Source organism: Elephas maximus, chromosome 24, assembly GCF_024166365.1.
Source record: "Elephas maximus indicus isolate mEleMax1 chromosome 24, mEleMax1 primary haplotype, whole genome shotgun sequence".
Lineage (NCBI taxonomy): Eukaryota > Metazoa > Chordata > Mammalia > Proboscidea > Elephantidae > Elephas > Elephas maximus.
The window spans coordinates 13528360-13550444 of record NC_064842.1 but is presented as its reverse complement, the minus strand read 5'-3'; the positions used below and the strand labels follow the sequence as shown (position 1 = coordinate 13550444).

Genomic DNA, 22085 nt, shown 5'->3' with positions numbered 1-22085 from the left:
ACTTGGTCGACAGTCTCTATTTCTCAAACTGAGTAGTGAGAACAGATATGTCTGTATTATTTATACTTTTATGTCTTAAATGTTACGTAATAAAACAGGGCAAGCTATATAGTGTAATATGCTGTTTGTGTAAAAACATAAGGATGTGTGCTATGACCTCATGTAGGCGTAGGATGTCTCTGGAAGGATATTCAAGATTAAGTGGTAATGGCTGTCTTAGATCAGGAGGCCAGGTACTCAGTGATAAGGGCGAGAGATATATACTATATATATTTTTTGAATTTTGTACTGTCTGCCGTGTTATTTATTAAGAAAAGATGGTCTGCATGAAAACCTAACCCAGTGCCATCGAGTCGATTCTGACTCATAGCGACCCTATAAGACAGAGTGGAACTGCTCCACAGAGTTTCCAAGAAGCACCTGGCGGATTTGAACTGCTGATTCTTTGGTTAGCAGCCGTAGTATGAAAACCTAGAGCATGTAATATATACTCTATAAATATTGAGTGAATGGAAAGATGATGAAACAGAAGTAGGAAGACTGCAGCGGGGTGTAAGAAATGAGGAGAGGACATGTTCACTAATTTCTGTCATAATACATAGCTGTGGTATAGCTAGCCTGTACCGTTAAGCAGTTCCTCCAAGAAAGCTTAGTGGGAAAATAAGTCAGAGGTAAGATGGTGTACTGTGGGCAGAACTGTTAGTAAAAGGCAGACCTAGAGGCAGCGACACACCTGGAACAGCGTGGCCCAGATTTGGGAGAGGATCTACCTGTATGTTGTAGAAGAAGGGAACAGAAGGATAACAGTGGTGAAGAGCTCAGGCTGTGGCGATAGGCTTAGGTTTGGATCTTGGCTTTGCCTCACAGCTGTGTGACCTTGGGTCCGTTACTTACCGTATTCATTTGTTTGCTAACCTCACCATCCCTCCCTCTGCCAGCCCCTGGTATTTTCGTAAATGCTGTATGGTAAATTTTTTTTATACCACCATGTAAAAAATAATTGGCATAGCGGCGTTTATGAAAACACCTCACAGGGGGAGGGCGCAATTGGCAAACAGATGTAGAAGGTGCACGTTATTTCTGTAAAAATATGGTATTCTCTCTGTTGCTTAGTGTCTTCATCTGTCAAATGCAGGTGACATCTACAGGATTTAGTCAGTCATTGTCAGTACTTATTGTGTGCCTCCTACATACCAGGTACAGCTCTGGACAAAGCCCTTGGCCTTAAAACTCAGACAACAAATGAGTTAAATAAATATAATGTGTGGCATGTTAGTGATTAGTGCCAGGGAGAAGATAAAACAGGGAAGTGAGCTAGGCAGTGTGTGGTGGTGAGGGGGTTGGAATTTTAGGTGGGTGGTCCAGGAAGGCCTCACTGAAAGGTGTCATTGGGGTAAAGACCTGAGGAAGTAAGGAGTTAAGCATAACATGGGGACTAGAGCATCCCAAATAGAGGAAACAGCAGGTGCAAAGGGCCTGAGGTGGGAACACGCCTGGCACATTTGAGGAACAGCAAGGACACTGGCAGAGAGAGTGAGAGAGTGAGGGGAGACTGGGAGGAGGCGAGGGTTGGAAAGGTCATGGAGGCAGGCATTGGTGTGGGCAGATCATGAGGGTCTTTGTAGGCTCTTGCAAAGATGTAAACTTTTTGTCTGGCACTTGTGAACAATCAATCAGTGGTAGCTATTAGGGAGCTAGGAAGTCCTGGTGGCACAGTGGTTAAGAGCTGATCTGCTAACCAAAAGGTCAGCAGTTTGAAACTACCTGCTGCTCCATGGGAGAAAGATGTGGCACTCTTATAAACCCTATGGGGCAGTTCTCCTCTGTCCTGTAGGGTTGCTATGAGTCAGAATTGACTCAGTGGCAGTGGATTTGGGGTTTTTTTGATATTAGGTAACTTCAAGACACATTTTGAAGAGGGTGAGGCTAAGATAACATTACTTCTCTGAAGTAGTTTAAATAATTGTTAACAAATTTGGGTTTAGAACTTGTATCCCCTGCCTGGTAATCCACAGTAGCGTCACATTGCTGGCCCAGTACAATTAGTAAAATCGTCCCAGGACTATCCTCATATGTGAAAGGTAGAGACGGTGTCAACTCATTCGCTTGCCATTCATACCGATGTTAGTACTGTGTGTTTCTTTTTTTTTGAGGGGGAACGTACGGTGACATGATATAGAACGCATCTTTCATGTATATAGTGAGAACAGCTACTATTTTTGAAGCAGTAAACTTTAAAGAAAGTTTTGGTGGGGATGGGAGTATGGAGGAGTCATTTAACGCTGAAGTGTAAATTATTTATTGCTGTCCTTAGATGCGCTGTATATTTTGGCAGGAGCAGTGTGGAATTATCTGAATTTAGTCTTTGTTATTTTTTTCAAGTGACTTTGTCAAGGCTTTATGATTTTTGTGTAACAGTTTTAAGTGCTGTGTTGTTGGCTAAGTGGAAACCTAGAACTGTGTGTCTTTCTGTAGTCTAGTTTATCAGAAGGTGAAAAGCATGATAGAACTTGCTTGAAAGTTTCTGAACTCGTATTGGGAAACTACGTTAAAAAAATTTTTTTTTTATTTATTGTTTCAGCAGTGTCCACTGTTCTGATTTTTCTGGGTTACCTTTGAGTTCTAATCTATGTTATAAATGCTTATGTGAGTTTAAGAGTTTTTGGTGGTAAGAAGTGGAGACTTGGAGAACCTTAAGAAAACCCAGGTTTAGTGCAAGGAGAAGCTAAAAAGCCCCCAGGGCCGAGCCTGCTGACTGACGGGGCTACGTTTTCCTCCTGTCTTCTCCTCTCACTCTGACTAAATCCTTGAAGCACCCCGTCTGATGTTTTAGCCAGTCATCATCCCTAATCAGGCGGGCCTTTTCACCAAGAATGGCCTAATGCAGCGGCCCGGATTCTGAGGGTAGTGGGCAGAGAAGCTGAAGCTGGAAGGGGGTGTTGTGTGACTGCTGGCAAGCAAGCACCGCAGCTGCTGTATGATGCTCTTGTGTCGTCGTGGTCACAGCGCAGGTCCTGTTCACTCTGCTCTTTTATAGTATTCTCAAACCCACACGTTTCTCAATGTTAAACGTAGTCGCATTAATTATCAAGTTTATGTTCCATAGCTTTGCGTTCTCTCTTTTCTCTAAATTTTGTTTATTTTGTTGTTGTTGTTGAGCGCACGCACAGCAGAATGCACTCCAGTGGAACGGTTTCTACATGTGCAGTGTAGTGACATTGATTACCATCCTCACCCTTCTTTTCGGAGTTGTTCCTCCCTCATTAAGTCACTGGCCCCTAAGGTTCCTGTCTAGTCTTTCCAGTTGCTGTTATGAATTTGATCCCACACGTTGTTGTTGTTGTTAGGGACAGTCCAGTACGTTCCAATTCATGGAGCACCTATATACAACAGAACGAAACACTGCCCGGTCAGTTGTCATCCTCACAGTCCTTGCTATGTTTGAGGCTATTGTTGCAACCACTGTGTCAATCCGTCTCCTTGAGGGTCTTCCTCTTTTTTCACTGACCCTCTACTTTTATTTTTATTGTTAATTCTTTTATTTCTTTTTATTGTACTTCAGATGAAGGTTTATAGAACAAGCTAATTTCTCATCAAAAGGTACACACATTGTTCTGTGACATTGGTTAACAACCCCATGACGTCAACACTCTCCCTTCTCAACCCTGGGTTCCCTATTACCAGCTTTCCTGTTCCCTCCTGCCTCCCAGTTCCTCCCCCAGGGCTGGTGCCCCCTTTTTGTCTTGTTTTGTTCCATGGGCCTGTTCAGTCTTTGGCTGAAGGGTGATGCTCAGGAGTGACCTCATTATTGAGCTGAAAGGCTGTCTGGGGGCCATACTCTCAGGTTGTTTCTCCAGTCTCTGTCAGGCCAGCAAGTTTGGTCTTTCTTTTTGAGTTAGAATTTTGTTCTGTGTTTTTCTCCAGCTCTGTCCAGGACCCTCTACTGTGATCCCTGTCTGAGCAGTCAGTGGTGGTAGCCAGGCACCGCCTCGTTGTACTGGACTCAGTCTGGTGGAGGCCATGGTAGATGTGGTCCATTAGTCCTTTGGACTAACCTTTCCCTTGTATCTTTAGTTTTCTTCATTCTTCCTTGCTCCTGAAGAGGTGAGACCAGTGGCATCTCCTAGATGGCTGCTTACAGGCTTTTAACACCCCAGGCGCTACTCACCAAAGTAGAATGTAGAACATATTCTTTATAAGCTATGTTATGCCAGTTCAGCTAGATATTCCCTGAGATGATGGTCCCCACAGCCCTCAGTCCAGCATTTTGGTCCCTCAGGCAGTTTAGATGTGTCTGTGGAGCTACCATGACCTTGCCTTGCACAGGTCGTGCTGGTTTCCCCAGTATCATGTACTGTCTTACCCTTCGCCAAAGTTTCCACTTATCTATTGTCTGTTAAGTGTTTTTCCATCCGTACCCCTCCCCTCCCTTGTAACTATCAAAGATTGTTTCTTTTTGTATGTAAACCTTTTCATGAGTATTTACAGTAGTGGTCTCATACCATATTTGTCCTTTTGTGATTGACTTATTTCACTCAGCATAATGTCCTCCAGATTCATCCATGTTACGAGATGCTTCACAGATTCATTGTTACGTAATACTCCATTGTGTGTATGTACCACAGTTTATCCATTCATCTGTTGATGGGCATCTAGGTTGTTTCCATCTTTTTGCTGTTGTGAACAATGCTACAATGAACATGGGAGTGGATATGTCTATTTGTGTGATGACTCTTATTTCTCTAGGGTATATTCCTAGGAGTGGGATTGCTGGATCGTATGGTATTTCTATTTCTAGCTTTCTAAGGAAGCGCCATACCATTTTCCAAAACGGCTGTAGCATTTTGCATTGCCATCAGCAGTGCATAATAGTTCCGATCTCCCTGTAGCCTCTCCAACATTTGTCATTTTCTGTTTTATTGATTCATGCCAGTAATGCCGGGGTGAAATGGTATCTCATTTTGGTTTTGATTTGTATTTCTCTAGTGGCTAGAGATCCTGAGCATTTCCTCATGTGTCTGTTGGCCACTTAAATGTCTTCTTTGGTGAAGTGTCTGTTCATTTCCTTTGCCCGTTTTTTAGTTGAATTACTTGTCTTTTTTTGTAGAGGTGTTGGATTTTCTTGTACATTTTAGAATTTCGACCTTTTGACCCTCTACTTTCATCAAACCTGATGTCCTTCTCCAGGGACTGATCCCTCCTGATAGCATGTCCAAAATATGTGAGTGTCTCACCATCCTTGTTTCTAAGGAGCATTCTGGCTGTACTTCTTTCAAGATAGATTTGTTCGTTCTTCTGGCAGTCCGTGACATATTCGATATTCTTTGCCAACATCATAATTCAAAGGCATCAATTCTTCTTCAGTCTTCCTTATTCATTGTCCAGCTTTCACAAGCATATGGGGCAATTGAAATTACCATGGCCTGGATCAGGCACACCTTAGCCCTCAAAGTGACATCTTTGCTTTTAAATACTTTAAAGAGGCCTTTTGCAGCAGATTTGCCCAATGTAATACGTTGTTTGATTTCTTGACTGCTGCTTCCATGAGCGTTAATTGTGGATCCAAGTAAAATGAAATCCTTGACAACTTCAGTCTTTTCTCCATTTATCATGATGTTGCTTGTTGGTCCCATATAGATAGCTCTTAAAAGAGCATAATGCTCAAGGCAGGCCTTTTTTACTAGTTAAGCTAAACTGTTGTTTGGTTTTAAGATGATTTCGGGGGATATTTTTGGTTTAAGTTTTAAAGATTATCTCAGGGCAATAGTTTCGGGGGTTTATCTACCTTCTTTTTTTTTATGGCTCCAGAAAGTCTTGAGTCCATGAGATTTGAAGTTCTGTTCTGCGTTCTCCCCCTTTTGATCAGGATTCTTCTATGGAATCTTTGATCCAAACGTTCAGTGATGGTAGCCGGGCACCATCCAGTTCTCCTGGAAACAATTAGGCACACATTCCATATCCAGCTCCTATTCCTGACTCTCCTCCTTCTTCTGTTGCTGGAGGTGAATAGAGACCACTTGTTGTGCCTCGCACGGCCACTTGCAAGCTTTTAAGACCCCAGGCGCTGTTCAGCGAACTAGGAGACACAACAGAAGCACTAGCCACATTATTAGGCCAACTTAAGTGGGATGTCCTGTGAAACTGTGACCCTACACCCCCAAACTGAGGAACCAAATCCCATGAAGTGTTTGGCTGTACATAAGCAGCCTCAGCAGCTAGTTTTTGTTGTTGTAGGTATGTCTATCACACAGCCTTTGCCAATTCAACTTTTTACAAGTATACAGCTTATTGACGGCAGTTACAACACTCAGCTGCGCAACCCTACCTTAATCAGTGCAACTTTTCCATTACCGTTAACATTCCCTTCTCCCCCTCCCTCCCACCCCGGTACCCACTAACAAACTTGGTCTCTGTACATTTGCCTTTTCATGTAAGTGAGGTTCTACAATATTTGTCCTTTTGTGGTTGGCTTATTTCGCTCAGCATAATGTCCTTGAGCTCCATCCATACTGTAGCACGTAAGACTTCCTTTCTCCTACTTGCTGAGTAGTGGCCCATTGTATGTGTGTACCACATTTTGTTTATCCACTCATCTGTTCATAGTTTTTTTTAAAAATAATTTTTATTGTGTTTTAAGTGAAAGTTTACAAACCAAGTCAGTCTGTCACATATAAACTTATATATACCTTACTACATACTCCCATTGACTCTCCCCCTAATGAGTCAGCCCGCTTCCTTCTTCCAGTCTCTCCTTTCGTGACTGTTTTGCCAGTTTCTAACCCTCTCTACCCTCCCATCTCCCCTCCAGACAGGAGATGCCAATACAGTCTCAAGTGTCCACCTGATACAAGTAGCTCACTCTTCGTCAGCATCTCTCTCCAGCCCATTGTCCAGTCCCTTCCATGTCTGATGAGTAGTCTTCGGGAATGGTTCCTGTCCTGGGCCAACAGAAGGTTTGGGGAACATGACCGCCGGGATTCCTCTAGTCTCAGTCAGACCATTAAGTCCGGTCTTTTTATGAGAATTCGGGGTCTGCATCCCATTGTTCTCCTCTCCCTCAGGAGTTCTCTGTTGTGTTCCCTGTCAGGGCAGTCATCGGTTGTGGTCGGGCAGGCACCATCTAGTTCTTCTGGTCTCAGGATGATACAAGTCTCTAGTTCATGTGGCCCTTTCTGTCTCAGGCTCATAGTTATCGTGTGACCTTGGTGTTCTTCATTCTCCTTTGATCCAGATGGGTTGAGACCAATTGATGCATCTTAGATGGCCGCTAGTTAGCATTTAAGACCCCAGACGCCACAGTTCAAAGTGGGATGCAGAATGTTTTCATAATAGGGTTTATTATGCCAATTGACTTAGAAATCCACTTAAGCCATAGTCCCCAAACCCCCGGCCCTTGCTCCGCTGACCTTCGAAGCATTCAGTTCATCCTGGAAACTGCTTTTGTTCCAGTCCAGTTGAGCTGACCTTCCCTGTATTGAGTATTGTCCTTCCCTTCACCTAAAGTAGTTCTTATCTACTAACTAATCAGTAAATAACCCTCTCCCACCCTTCTTCCTCCCTTCCTCTCGTAACCACAAAAGAATGTGTTCTTCTCAGTTTATACTATTACTCAAGAACTTATAATAGTGGTCTTATACAGTATTTGTCCTTTTGCCTCTGACTAATTTCACTCAGCATAATGCCTTCCAGGTTCCTCCATGTTATGAAATGTTTCACAGATGCGTCACTGTTCTTTATCGATGCATAGTATTCCATTGTGTGAATGTACCATAATTTATTTAACCATTCATCCATTGATGGACACCTGGGTTGCTTCCATCTTTTTGCTATTGTAAACAGTGCTGCAATAAACATGGGTGTGCATATATCTGTTCGTGTAAAGGCTCTTATTTCTCTAGGGTATATTCTGAGGAGTGGGATTTCTGGGTTGTACAGTAGTTCTATTTCTAACTTTTTAAGAAAACGCCAGATAGATTTCCAAAGTGGTTGTACCATTTTACATTCCCACCAGCAGTGTATAAGAGTTCCAATCTCTCCGCAGCCTCTCCACCATTTATTATTCTGTGTTTTTTGGATTAATGCCAGCCTTGTTGGAGTGAGATGGAATCTCATCGTAGTTTTAATTTGCATTTCTCTAATGGCTAATGATCGAGAGCATTTTCTCATGTATCTGTTAGCCGCCTGAATATCTTCTTTAGTGAAGTGCGTGTTCATAGCCTTTGCCCACTTTTTGATTGGGTTGCTTGTCTTTTTTTTTTAACTTTTATTGAGCTTCAAGTGAACGTTTACAAATCAAGTCAAACTGTCACATATAAGTTTATATACACCTTACTCCGTACTCCCACTTGCTCTCCCCGTAATGAGTCAGCCCTTCCAGTCTCTCCTTTCGTGACACTTTTGCCAGCTTCCAACTCTCTCTATCCTCCCATCCCCCCTCCAGACAGGAGATGCCAACACAGTCTCAAGTGTCCACTTGATACAAATAGCTCACTCTTCATCAGCATCTCTCTCCTACCCACTGTCCAGTCCCTTCCATGTCTGATGAGTAGTCTTCGGGAATGGTTCCTGTCCTGGGCCAACAGAAGGTTTGGGGACCATGACCGCAGGGATTCCTCTAGTCTCAGTCAGACCATCAAGTATGGTCTTTTTATGAGAATTTGGGGTCTGCGTCCCACTGATCTCCTGCTCCCTCAGGGGTTCTCTGTTGTGTTTCCTGTCAGGGCAGTCATCGGTTGTGGCCGGGCACCAACTAGTTCTTCTGGTCTCAGGATGATGTAGGTCTCTGGTTCATGTGGCCCTTTCTGTCTCTTGGGCTCTTAGTTATCGTGTGACCTTGGTGTTCTTCATTCTCCTTTGATTCAGGTGGGTTGAGACCAATTGATGCATCTTAGATGGCCGCTTGATAGCATTTAAGACCCCAGACGCCACATTTCAAAGTGGGATGCAGAATGTTTTCATAATAGAATTATTTTGCCAATTGACTTAGAAGTCCCCTTAAACCATGGTCCCCAAACCCCCGCCCTTGCTCCCCTGACCTTTGAAGCATTCAGTTTATCCCGGAGGCTTCTTTGCTTTTGGTCCAGTCCAGTTGAGCTGACCTTCCATGTATTGAGTATTGTCCTTCCCTTCACCTAAAGCAGTTCTTATCTACTAACTAATCAGTAAACAACCCTCTCCCACCCTCCCTCCCTCCCCCCCTTGTAACCCCAAAAGTATGTGTTCTTCTCAGTTTATACTGTTTCTCAAGATCTGATAGTAGTGGTCTTATACAATATTTGTCCTTTTGCCTCTGACTAATTTCGCTCAGCATAATGCCTTCCAGGTTCCTCCATGTTATGAAATGTTTCACAGATTCTTCACTGTTCTTTATCGATGTGTAGTATTCCATTGTGTGAATATACCACAATTTATTTATCCATTCATCTGTTGATGGACCCCTTGGTTGCTTCCAGCTTTTTGCTGTTGTGAACAGAGCTGCAGTAAACATGCGTGTGCATATATCTGTTTGTGTGAAGGCTCTTATTTCTCTAGGGTATATTCTGAGGAGTGGGATTTCTGGGTTGTATGGTAGTTCTATTTCTAACTTTTTAAGAAAACGCCAGATAGATTTCCAAAGTGGTTGTACCATTTTACATTCCCACCAGCAGTGTATAAAGAGTTCCAATCTCTCCGCAGCCTCTCCACCATTTATTATTTTGTGTCTTTTGGATTAATGCCAGCCTTGTTGGTGTGAGATGGAATCTCATCGTAGTTTTAATTTGCATTTCTCTAATGGCTAATGATCGAGAGCATTTTCTCATGTATGTGTTAGCTGCCTGAATATCTTCTTTAGTGAAGTGTGTGTTCATATCCTTTGCCCACTTCTTGATTGGGTTGTTTGTCTTTTTGTGGTTGAGTTTTGACAGAATCATATAGATTTTAGAGATCAGGCGCTGGTAGGAGATGTCATAGCTGAAAATTCTTTCCCAGTCTGTAGGTGGTCTTTTTACTCTTTTGGTGAAGTCTTTAGATGAGCATAGGTGTTTGATTTTTAGGAGCTCCCAGTTATCTGGTTTCTCTTCGTCATTTTTGGTAATGTTTTGTATTCTCTTTATGCCTTGTATTAGGGCTCCTAAGGTTGTCCCTATTTTTTCTTCCATGATCTTTATCGTTTTAGTCTTTATGTTTAGGTCTTTGATCCACTTGGAGTTAGTTTTTGTGCATGGTGTGAGGTATGGGTCCTGTTCCATTTTTTTGCAAATGGATATCCAGTTATGCCAGCACCATTTGTTAAAGAGACTATCTTTTCCCCAGTTAACTGACACTGGGCCTTTGTCAAATATCAGCTGCTCATATGTGGATGGATTTATATCTGGGTTCTCAATTCTGTTCCATTGGTCTATGTGCCTGTTGTTGTACCAGTACCAGGCTGTTTTGACTACTGTGGCTGTATAATAGGTTCTAAAATCAGGTAGAGTGAGGCCTCCCACTTTCTTCTTCTTTTTCAGTAAGGCTTTACTTATCTGGGGCTTCTTTCCCTTCCATATGAAGTTCGTGATTTGTTTCTCCATCACATTAAAAAATGTCATTGGAATTTGGATCGGAAGTGCATTGTATGTATAGATGGCTTTTGGTAGATGATGTTTTTTTTTTTTTTTAATTAGAATTATTTTCACAGGATAAATTCTCACAAGGCGGTTACTCTCTCATATGTTTTGATTTTGTTTGCACAGAGTCTGTACTTAATTGAGATGAATGAACAAAATTTTACGGATTGACCTTGACCATCAGTAATTTGCTGTTTCACTCAGAGTTGTGAGTGTTGGGATTAAAAAAAAAAATTTTTTTTTTGTAGCTTAATAGGTATGAAAACTTGAATTCTTTAGTAGCCATGTTTTTAAGATCCAATGTCTATTTTTACTAGGAGAAAGATTGTTAATGAGTTTTAAATTGAAATCTGCTCTTCTGAAGATTGATGCATTGTAAGGTCCCATGGGTTTAATGTAACAGTGTTTTCTACTTACCAGGGTTGGTGAAGGTTTATGCTTTAGAGTAGTAGATACTTAATTTGATTAAAATGCCTTAGGTTTAGAAATACAATTTTTGACATAGATATTATATGCACATGGTATAAAAATTAGGTTTTCCCCCAAGGCCCATCTCCCATTTCCTATCCCCCACTTCAGAAGCAGCACATGTTGTTACAGTCTTACATATCTTCCAAAAAGTGGTCATGCAGAAACCAGCGAAGTTATGTAATATCCCCAACAACTTCTGGGGTTGCCAGGAAGCCTTACCGTCCGGGGCTGGCTCTACATACCAACAAGTGTAGAAGTACTTGGTAAATAAATAACGTATATAAACACCGTGAGTCGGAATCGACTCGACGGCACTGGGTGGTTTTATATAAAAACTGGTAGAAAAAAATTTGATTTGAACTTTTGTGTGAGCTGGTTTGACTCTGCTCTGAGATCCCAGGGATTCTGCAGGCCTGCTTGTGGGGAAGGGAAGGGACTCAGGCTGGCAGGACTCCAGATCCCTCATCCACTTCAGGCAGAGGAAAGCGATACTGTTCAGTTTTTTACATTTGTGCTTCTAACTGAGGTTTTTATTTGGAGAAAGGAACTGAAGGTGACTAAAAAGTGGAAACCACCAGCGCAGACGGTATTGGTTGGTAACTGTTGTGTTTCCCTCTTTACTTTCAGATGTTTCTTACAGTGTACCTCAGTAACGACGAGCAGCACTTCTCAGAAGTTCCGGTTACTCCAGAGACGGTGTGCCGAGATGTGGTGGATCTGTGCAAGGAGCCCGGCGAGAGCGATTGCCACCTGGCTGAAGTGTGGTGTGGCTCTGGTAGGAGGCCCACGCTATCCTGTGCTGTAGCTACGCCATCGTTGTTATTATTGGTTTATAGAAGTGGCACTGGGTGTGAATGCTACCACATAAAAGGCCATACATAGGACAGGAGGCTGATGTACCAGGTGGAAGCTTCTGGATTGTTACTGTGCATATGGTCAAATGCGTGATGTTCAAAAGTATTTTTGTATGTTTGTTGTTGTTGTGGTCTAGTCAGTTCCAACTCATCGTGACTCCATGTGTGTAGAGTAGAACTGCTCCATGGGTTTTGTATGTTTAGGCTTGACTTCAGTTAGAAATATGAGGCATCCTGGTTGTTTTTCTAAGTTTTTGTAGGCTTTTAGAGAAAACGCTTCATTGTTGAAGAACTATAGTAGCAGAAGGCAGTGTTGTACTCAGAGACATTATTTTCAGCCTTGAAATCAAGCCCTCATCATAGTTCTTTGGAGCTCTAAAATGAGACAGCCTGCTTTCTTTTTGGCGCTATAGGAGTTTGTAGATGTGAGAGTAATTTTTCATCATTTCTGCCTTGCTCCTACACAGACGGGGTGAACCCCCGCTGTTTCCTTTTCTCCTCTGGGGCGCCAGATGTCCCCAGAGCAGTTACCCACTGTGTTAATTGGGCTCACACCATTCATGATATCTCACTTCAGCTGAGCCCTCGCTTCTTACCAGGCAAATCCTTTTACTCTTCTTTGGTTGAGTTTCATACTGTTGGATGGTGCTCTACGCTTTTTTCCTGAATGACTGACTGCTTTTTTGTTTCTTTTTTGTTAGGAGCCAGAGTAGCCCATGCACATAGAAGCCCAAGTGATCTTTTTAAAATGAAAATTGAATAGTTTTTACTTCCCTGCTTAAAGCCCTCTTTAATGACGTTCTCTTCCACTTAGAATAAAAGCCAGACTATTTACGTTAAGTTGTGAAGTCCTCTAGATTCATTGTCTGTGATGTCATTTTCCTCCTTGCCCCCATCCTGCATCTTTTTTTCTGTATCTTGAATATGCTCAAGCCTTTCCCACCTTAGAGCCGTTGATGCCGACTGCTCCCACTGCCTGCATCGCTCTCCTTCCAGAGTTCTTCATTGCTGGTTTCTTTTGGTTCCTCGGATTCAGCTGAAGATGTGGCAGTCTGCTTCTGTAAAGATTGCAGCCTTGGAAACCATGTGGGGCAGCTCTGCTCTGTCCTGTATGGTTGCTGTGAGTTGGAATCAACTCCATGGCAATGGATTGATTACCTACTCAGAGAGCACCCTTCTAAAATAGTCATGGAGTTTTCTAGAATCTCATCCTCATTTAATTCTCTGTGTAACATATGACACTGATTTTTTTTATGTTTATTAGTTTATTGCCTCTTTAATCCCTGTAGCCCCAAACACACACATTAGAATGTAAACTCTCCAAGAGTAGCCAAACGAGTTGCCGTGTTGGGTTGACTCCGACTCATGGTGACCCCGTGTGTGTGATAGCAGAACTGTGCTCCATATGGTTTTCAACGGCTGTGTTTTTGGAAGTAGATTGCCAGGTCTTTCTTTCCAAGCACCTCTGGGTAGACTCAAACCTCCCACCTTCTGATTAGTAGCCAAACATGTTAACCATTTGCATCAACAACCATTGGCCGTAGAAGTAGAGATTTTGTCTGTCCTTGTTCATTGCTGTATCCCAGCTCAAGGAGAGTCCCTGAGTGCTCAGTAGATGCTCAGTAAATATTTACTGAATGAATAAACTGATGAACTTCTAGCTACTTCTGGTAGCCTCCTTGCATTCAGCAAATAGCCTTGCTTTATACTTTACTGAGATAATGGAAACCATTCATTGTGAGCTTCCCCAGTTTCCTCCTCTGTACCTCATATTGTATACCTACCCTTTATCCTGATTTTCTTGGAGGAGAACGTATTATTTTTGCCAAGGCTTACTCTCTTCCTTGAGACTATGATTCCATTCTTTTCATCTAGTTTCTTTCTCACCTGAATTCAATAACCCATACAACGTGGTGATGAAGTGTACAGGATTTTCTTTCTGGTAACTTTTTTAACTTAAAAAAAAAAGTAATGATCAATTACACCAGAATGTGTTCTTGTTTGTAAAAAGGAAATAATACAGAGAGAATGGAAGTCTCTCCTCCAAGCCCATCCCCTGGCCCGTCGATGTAATCACGGATGCTTTTAGCATATAACTTTTCAGACTTTTTCTCTGCATTTGTAAATAACTATAGAAATAGTTTTGTGTGTTGTCCCCCCCCGCCTTTTTATGTAAACAGTATCACACGTATCAGTATACTGCAGCTTGCTATTTTACCTTACACGTAGCTTGGAGATCATTTCAGATTGAGTATATGTGAATCCACATCATTGTTTTTGTTGTTGTTAGGTGCCATTGAGTCAGTTCTGACTCATGGCAACCCCGTGTGACCGGGTGGAACTGCCCCATAGGGTTTTCTAGGTGGTAATTTTTGTGGGAGCACATCACCAGGTCTTTCTCCCATGGAACTGCTGTGTGGCTTTGAACTGCCAGCCTTTTGGTTAGTAGCCAAGTGCTTAACCGTTGTGCCCCCATTGTTTTTAGTTATCACATCAGTTTCTATAGTATGCACGAACTGCAGGTGATCTGTTTCTCTGCTCATGGACACTTACGTTGATTCTACTTTTGCTTTTATAAATGCTGCGGGAAAAATCCTTTCTTTTCTTTTTTAGATCATGTGGAAACCCTGGTGGTGTAGTGGTTAAGTGGTACGGCTGCTAACGAAAAGGTCGGCAGTTCGAATCTGCCAGGCGCTCCTTGGAAACTCTACGGAGTGGTTCTACTCTGTCCCATAGGGTTGCTATGAGTCAGAATTGACTCGATGGCAGTGGGTTTGGGTTTAGATCATGTGCAATCATTTATCTAGGGTGGCTACCAAGAAGTGGGATTGCTTGGTTTCGGTTCACACATATATTGCCAGGTTCCCTTCTGCTAGGCTATATCAGTTATTTCTGAAAGAATTCCTCATCAGCAGTTAATATAGTAATATAACAAATTTTGCTAAACCAATTGTTGAAAAATTATTTTGTTTAAATTTGCATGTCTAATTAGAAATGTGGGTGCCCTTTTTTAATTTGTTCACTGGCCATTTGGGTTTCTGTTTTTTCAAATTATTTCTTTATCCTTTGCTCATTTTTCCTTTGCCTTTTCCCCTTTGTTTTTTAGGCATTAAAAAAAAAAAACTATTCTGAATCTTATTTGTGTCTTGTTTAAGAAATCCCCATTCACAGTGCTGTTTTGGAGTTTCTCCTTTTCTCCTTCCTTTCTTCTCTACATTTTGGTCTTTAATCCATTTGGAATTTCTTTTTGTAATTGGTGTGAATTTGAGATTAACATAGTTTTTTCCTAATGGATAATGAGTTTTCACTGCCTTATTGAACAATCTGTTTTGACATGAGTTTTTCATGACCCATGAAATCTGCATGATAATCAATTTAATAAACATACCTGTCACCCCCAAAGTTTCCTTCTGCCCCTTTTAATCTACCTCTGAGGGCTAGTATCTTTCTTTCACCCTAACCTCAGTTCTTCTTAATGTTCTCACTTATTCACCCCCAGCCATACTTGCCTCTTCACTATTTCTCTAAACGCCAGGCCCCTTCCCATTTCAAGGTATTTGCACCTGCTCCTTTCTGCTGGAATGCTCTTTCCGTAGGTGACCACGTGGTTCATTCTCACATCTTTATGTCTTTATTAAAAAGTTACTTTCTCATTGAGGTCTTTTCTGGTTACTTTGTCGAAGTGACAGCATTTGCTCTGATATTTCCTGTCCTCTTTGTTTTGTATTTCTTATAGCATTGCCATATATTTTAATTATTTATCTTGTTTATTGTCTGTCTTTCCCAAAGGGAAAGGAATATTTTTTTTTTTTTTGGGTCTATTTTGTGTACTGTTACATCTCCAGTGCCTAGAACAGTGCTTTTTGCTCAATATTTGTGGGAAATTTTCATTGCTTAACTCTTTATCCCCCATTCTTCTTTTCTGTTCTCTCCTTCTAGAACCATTATTTGATATATGTTGGATCTTGTCTTCCTATTTTGCACGTGTTAATGAGTCTCTAATTTTTGTTTTAAATCTCTTTATTGTTCTGTGCATCATTCTAGGTGATTCCACAGTTCTATCTTCCACTTTACTAATTTTCTCTTCAGTTGTATCTGATCTGCTATTTAATTTGACCTTTGCATTTTAATGAGTTTTTCATATTGAGGACTTTTTAAGAGACTTACTCAAGTCTGCCTGTAAATTTTGTTGTTGTTATATCGCACTCTGTCCATCCATTTTAATTTCCATTCTTATATTTTCTAAATTATTTATCTTCCTCTTCATGGACTGGAGCCCTGGCTGTGCAGTGGTTAAGCGTTTGGCTGCTAACCAAAAGCTTAGCTGTTCGAATCCACCAGCTGCTCCTTGGAAACCTGATGGGGCAGTTCTACTCTGTCCTGTAGGGTCGCGTGACTCGGAATTGACTCAACGGCTGTGGGTTTTTTTTCATGGACTGGTGCGGTTCTTTGAGAAACCCAAGCCTGACCTTTTGTCATCACAGGGCCATTAGGACCTGTCTTAGTTACCTAGTGCTGCTGTAATGAAAATGACCACAACTGGGTGTCTTTAAAGAATAGGAATTTATTGTCTCACAGTTTTGGAGGCTAGAAGTAAAAATCAGGGCATCAGCTCTAGGGAAGGGTCCGTCCTTGTCAGTAGTACTTGGAGTTCCTCGGTGTCTGCCTGCCCCCTGTGTGTGTGTCTCTGTTCATTCTGCCTTTTTCTATAAGACATCTCTCAGAAGTGATTAGGTTTGGAACCCACCCTACGCAGGTATGACCTCATTAACATAACAAAAGAAAACCCGTATTTCTGAATGGGTCCTATTTACAGGTTCAGGGGCTAGGACTTCAACACATATTTTTGGGGGACAGAGTTCAATCTCTAACAGGACTCTCGCCCCTAGAGCCCATAAGCAGGCCCAGCCCCCTCTCGGGTAGCCCAGCATGAGCTGGAGGTTACTGCTTTTCCCTTGAGTTCTCCGGAACCTGGGGATTTCTCTTCATTTAATTGGAGTAAAGCTGTGTGCGTTTTCTTTTGGAGGGTCTACTCAGCTATGAGTGTTTCGTTTTTTGGAAGTTTTACTTAGAATTTCTATAGTTTATGGAAGGGGTTTATCTATCAACTCAGTATGCTTTGTTACAGGAACTGCACTTCCTTTGTTGCAACCAAGCAGATTAATTTCAGAGTTAGTTCACAGAATTGGCGCTGAGCGCCTGGCCGCTCTGCTCTCTGCCCGCGTTGTTTACTTAAGGGACTCAGATAGTGTCTTTGATCCCTGATAGTGCCTTGAGCTTTCTTAGGCCGTTTCCACGTTCTTATATTTAAAATTATACTGACATTACTGGTGTTTCTTTGATTTTATCAGTTGCATCCTCAAGCAGTATGTTTGGTTTTTATATCCTGATCCCTTGAGATTGGGGGAGGAAAGCTCATGATGTGTTGTTTCTCCTGAGTTCCCATTTGTTATTTACCTGGGCCCTTCTTTTTGTCCCTAGAAAAGTTCCGACGGTTGGCAGTCTTGCTGGAGGAAGACCAAATACTTAAATTTTCACTATAATAAATAGCCTTTTGTTTGGAAATGGATTGCTGATTTTTAAATATAGTTTTTGAAATTATAATTTAAAAATAGCCTAATAGGAAATAAAGGATCCCTGGTGGCACAGTGGCTAAGAGCTCAGCTGCTAACTGAAAGGTCTGTGGTTTGAACCCGGTAGCTGCTTCATAGGAGAAAAGACCTGGTGATCACCTCCCGTGAAGATTAGAGCCAAGGAAGCCCAGTGGGCAGGTCCTGCTCTGTCCTGTAGGGTCACTGTGAGTTGGAATCGACTCGATAGCACACAACAGCAGCAACAGGAAGCAAGAATAGGATATTTAGAAAGTTGTTTTTCTCTTTGCATATTTAGAGAACATTAAGGTTAGAATGGACTTCAGAGACTTTCTGATCTAATTCTCTTAGATTACAGAAACTTTTAGAACTCAAAGAAGTTAAATGGTATGCTTATGACTATACAGCTAGTGGAAACCCCGGTGGCATAGTAGTTAAGAGCCTGCTAACCAAAAGGTTGGCAGTTCTGATCCACCAGGCACTCCTTGGAAACTCTATGGGGCAGTTCTACTCTGTCTTATAGGGTCGCTATGAGTCAAAATCGACTCAAAGGCAACGGGTTTGGTTTCAGTTTTTTATGTAGCTAGTTGGGGACCTGCTGGTTTTGACTCTTGAGCGCTTGACTGCTGGCCCACATCCATTGCTCTTTCCGGTACTTCCCCTGGTTTGACATTGATCGTATGTATGGAAATCGTGATATTTCATTTTCTAAGAATTGTTTTAATGAAAAAGAATTTCTGAGATGATGCTAAGTGTTTGCTGTATTTGTAATGAATAATTTGCATGAAGCATAAATGGTAAATGATACATTTGTCTTTGCGTTCTCTCATCCAATGATGTGATTTCAATTCGTTTCTTCTAGAACGTCCAGTTGCTGAGAATGAGCGAATGTTTGACGTTCTGCAGCGATTCGGAAGTCAGAGAAGTGAAGTCCGCTTCTTCCTCCGTCATGAACGCCCCCCTAGCAGGGACATCGGTATCTAGTGCTTTATGGATCATCACAAATACTTGAGCTGGTGTTTTGTGCAGTGGAGTAGTTGGGGCAGAGGTGGTGTGGCATCAGGAGGCAGGTGGTTTGAGGGGTGAGTGAAGGAAAGGAACCAGAAGCCGTGAGGATAGAGTCGACTCTCAGGGGAGAGGAAGGCGAATAGCTTTGTTTTGTCTGACATGGAAGAACTTTGACAGGTGTTTTTTTTTTTTTTTTTTTAATGTGGGTGGGAGAAGGCGTCAGTAGAGCAGAAGGCTGAAAATAATAAGGAAGAGAGTGAATAATTGATAGGGCAGGGCCCCTGAGAAAGTGCCCCCACATCGCTGAGGGAGAGAGCCCTGCTTGACAAGACGAGGGACCCAGCTGCCGTTGCAGCAAGACAGAAAGGAAACTGTTGCAGATGCAGGTATATTGGTGCCTTTGTGGGGCCAGTTCAGGGACTTCTCATCTGAAACTGTTTGTTTTCTCTGAGACAGGAGGCAGAGTCGTCTTGAAGTGATGATGGGGCTTGGGGGCTGGGAGTTTGAGCTGTTGTGGAGAACAGGAGTGAGAGCTTCATGAGAGACCAGATTGCTGGCAACATTGAAGGCCAGTTGAGGTTAGAGACCGTAAGACTGTGAGATTTTTCTGTAGCAGTTCTCTGAGTCCAGGTAGGGTGGTAAGTGGAGAAGCAGACTGTTGGATTGATCCAAGGTTGGGGTTTTGCCAGACAGATTCAGTGGAAGGTCAGTGGGACAGGGAAGAGGAGGATATTGTTTAAGGTAGAGGTTGAAGTAACGGCCATGGCATCTAAGCTGGGTGGGGAGGACGTGAAGGTAGGAGGGGGCTACAGGAAAACTAGACAGAGGTTAGAGACTGGAAGTCCCAGATGAAGGACAGGTGTAGTGAGACCAAGTGAGTAAGATAGGGAGCTTGAGAGGAAATTGTGGTCAGAAAGTAGAATGGTTTCAGAGGTCTCGCGCTTCTAGGTGATAGGATCCCATGATTGGCTGTGAAGTGAGCCCATGTGGAAGTGAGGAAGCTGTAGAACAGAGAGGCTAGCTTTTGGATGGTTTGTTTCACAAGAAAGGTAAAGGCACCCAGAATAAAGGCAGCACTTGGAGGTGGAAAGAGCAAGGGAGTCAGTCGGTCACATCTTCCGTGAGCGAGGGTGTGACCTGAAGTTTGCAGGTGACAATAAATACCTAAGGGTGGAGAAATAGTGGGCTGGAAGAAACACCAGACATCAAGGAAGATGCGACCATTCGGAAGGTCTTGTAGAATGTAAGAGAATAAGCAGCGTGAAGTCTGAGAGCTGTGGGGAAGCTCTCAGCTCTCTACTGTCTAGTGGAGAGCCACGGCTTGAAACAGGATTGCTGTGATTTCAAAGAACGTTGGAAATTTTAAAATGGAAAGTGGAGGGTAATTTGTGATTTCAACATATCATTCTTGGGAGTAAGAATATAGAGAACGTGTTAATCATTAAAAAAAAAAATCATTAGACGTTATAAAATCTCCATTTTAGTACTAAATAGTGCTTTAATGCGTGTCCATATGATGGCGAGCAATTAGAAATGATTAGAGTGGGTAGCCCTAGAATTGGCTTAGTCTGGCCTCTTGCACTCTGCGGGTGAGAAATGCTGATACTTAGGGGTTAAATGACTTGTCAGAGGCCACACACCTAGAGGCAGAGCCAGGAGTGGAACCTGAATCACTGGCCAGGCTGGCTTCTGTGCCTTTTAATACCACTGGTGTCTCTAATGTTATTTTAAGTAAATGTGTTTCCTTTTCTAAGCCTTTAAGTTGGCATTTGCATTTTATTTTTACGTTGTTCTTTATTTATATGACTGCATGCATCTTCTTCTGACAAACAAGGTGAATTTTAACCTTCATTTATCAATTCACTTAGCTGCTTGTACGCTACCGGGTAAATTATTAAATAGCTAGCCTCTCAGTAGTGCAAAATGCAGTTTCAGCATGTCTGTAATGTGAGAAATGTAATCTGAAGGTAAAGGAACCGTGTTGACCTGGTAGCAAAGCGCCAGTGCCACACAGCGTTTAAATTGGGATAAGACAGCATTGCTTTTCAGTGTCCTTCAGTAAGGCGTTAACCCTTTTAGTCTGAACGTCTAGATGAATGATTTGGAGCAGCTCTACTCTGTCTTATAGGGTTGCTATCGAAAGCACAGGGTTTTAGGGTCAGTAAGGCGTTAACCCTTTCAGTTTGGACTTCTGGGTGAATGATCAGGAAGCTGTTGCCCGTATTCTTTTTCCAGTTTAACTCAGACCTGGGACCCAGAATGTATATGGAATGGTTTTTGAAGCTCTCGTTTTTTCCTCTAATGATATAACTGAACGTGTGAAGGAGAAATTAGTTAGGTGTCCCCCTTTGAGGCAGTAAGGAAAGCAGTTATTCTCCTATTTTTTTTAAAAAAAATTTTTCCTTACAGAAATACTGTGACAGATCATCTGAGCTATTTGGTTGGAGAATTGAGCCATATTTTAAAAATAAAGCCAACACAATAGGGTTAGGTTAGACGTGATGCCCGCCTCTGAGGGGGGACTTGTTTATTTACTTATCGGTGTGGGAATATGTGCTGGCTTTAAGCAGGTACAGCAGACATTTGATTCAAAAGAAGCTTTAAAATTTCTTTGGAGGTAATTTAATAATTTTTCTAACTTCTGAAAAGTGTAGGTAGAAACTTAATGTATTTTTAAAAAGTTCCCATTGATAGTATTTGTTTCTTATAATGTATTAGTTTAAGACTATTTTCCTCTTTTGATGCATTAACTGGTACTGAGGCCCCTATATTTTGGCATAAAAAATTACTTTTAGCCAAAAAAAAAAAAAAAAAAAAAAAGCAGAATACACAGCGTTTTGCAGTTAGTATTTTCCCAGACTAAGAAAATGGACATTTTTACTTAAATAAACAGGGAAGTAGTTCATCGTGCTTGCTAATTACCACAAAACCAAATATTGGAAATGGCACTTGTTCTGTTTTCAATTGCTTCCTTCCCCTGTAAGTTACAAACATTGTTAGTAAGCACAAGGATGGGTTGATTTAATTTTTACTTCTTTCTTTTTTAAAAAATAATTTATTTTTTGTTGTTGAAGAGAATATGCACAGCAAAATACACACCAATTCAGCAGTTTCCACGTGTACAATTCAGTGACATTAAGTACGGTATTTTACACAGACAACACACGTTTTATATGTTTTTCCAAGCCGCACAGCCTCCTTGTGCATTATTTTCCTGGGTGCCCTAAGCGCATTATATGTGTGGGTACATTATTTATAAAAAACTACAGTGCATTCTTCTAGTTGTGCAACCATTCTCACCCTCCTTTTCTAAGTTATTCCTCCCCCATTAACGTTATTTACTTATTCCTTTCGATGAAGCCATTCCTGATTTCACAAGTGAGTAGTTAAGTAGAGAAGTAGGATTGGAGCAATGATAAGTGAATGGTGTGAATTACCCGTTAATCAGAAGTGTGTTTATTTTGTGAATTTTCCCTCTTTTGGTATCTGAATCATGCAGCTTTCCTATTGAACAGTTAACATGTGATGCTGAGTGGTGCTCACTATTCGATATTCCAAGTAACTGATTTTCCAAA

General features: G+C 41.8%; 1 protein-coding gene across 1 annotated transcript in view; it reads left to right on the top strand.

The window, feature by feature from the left end:
- Positions 1-22085, top strand: part of TP53BP2 (tumor protein p53 binding protein 2) — an 81270-nt gene that overhangs the window by 29256 nt on the left and 29929 nt on the right. Inside the window, exons 2-3 of the mRNA XM_049868151.1 lie at positions 11685-11832; positions 18365-18478. Coding sequence (XP_049724108.1) covers positions 11685-11832; positions 18365-18478 — 262 coding nt within the window. The remainder of the gene's footprint in view (positions 1-11684; positions 11833-18364; positions 18479-22085) is intronic.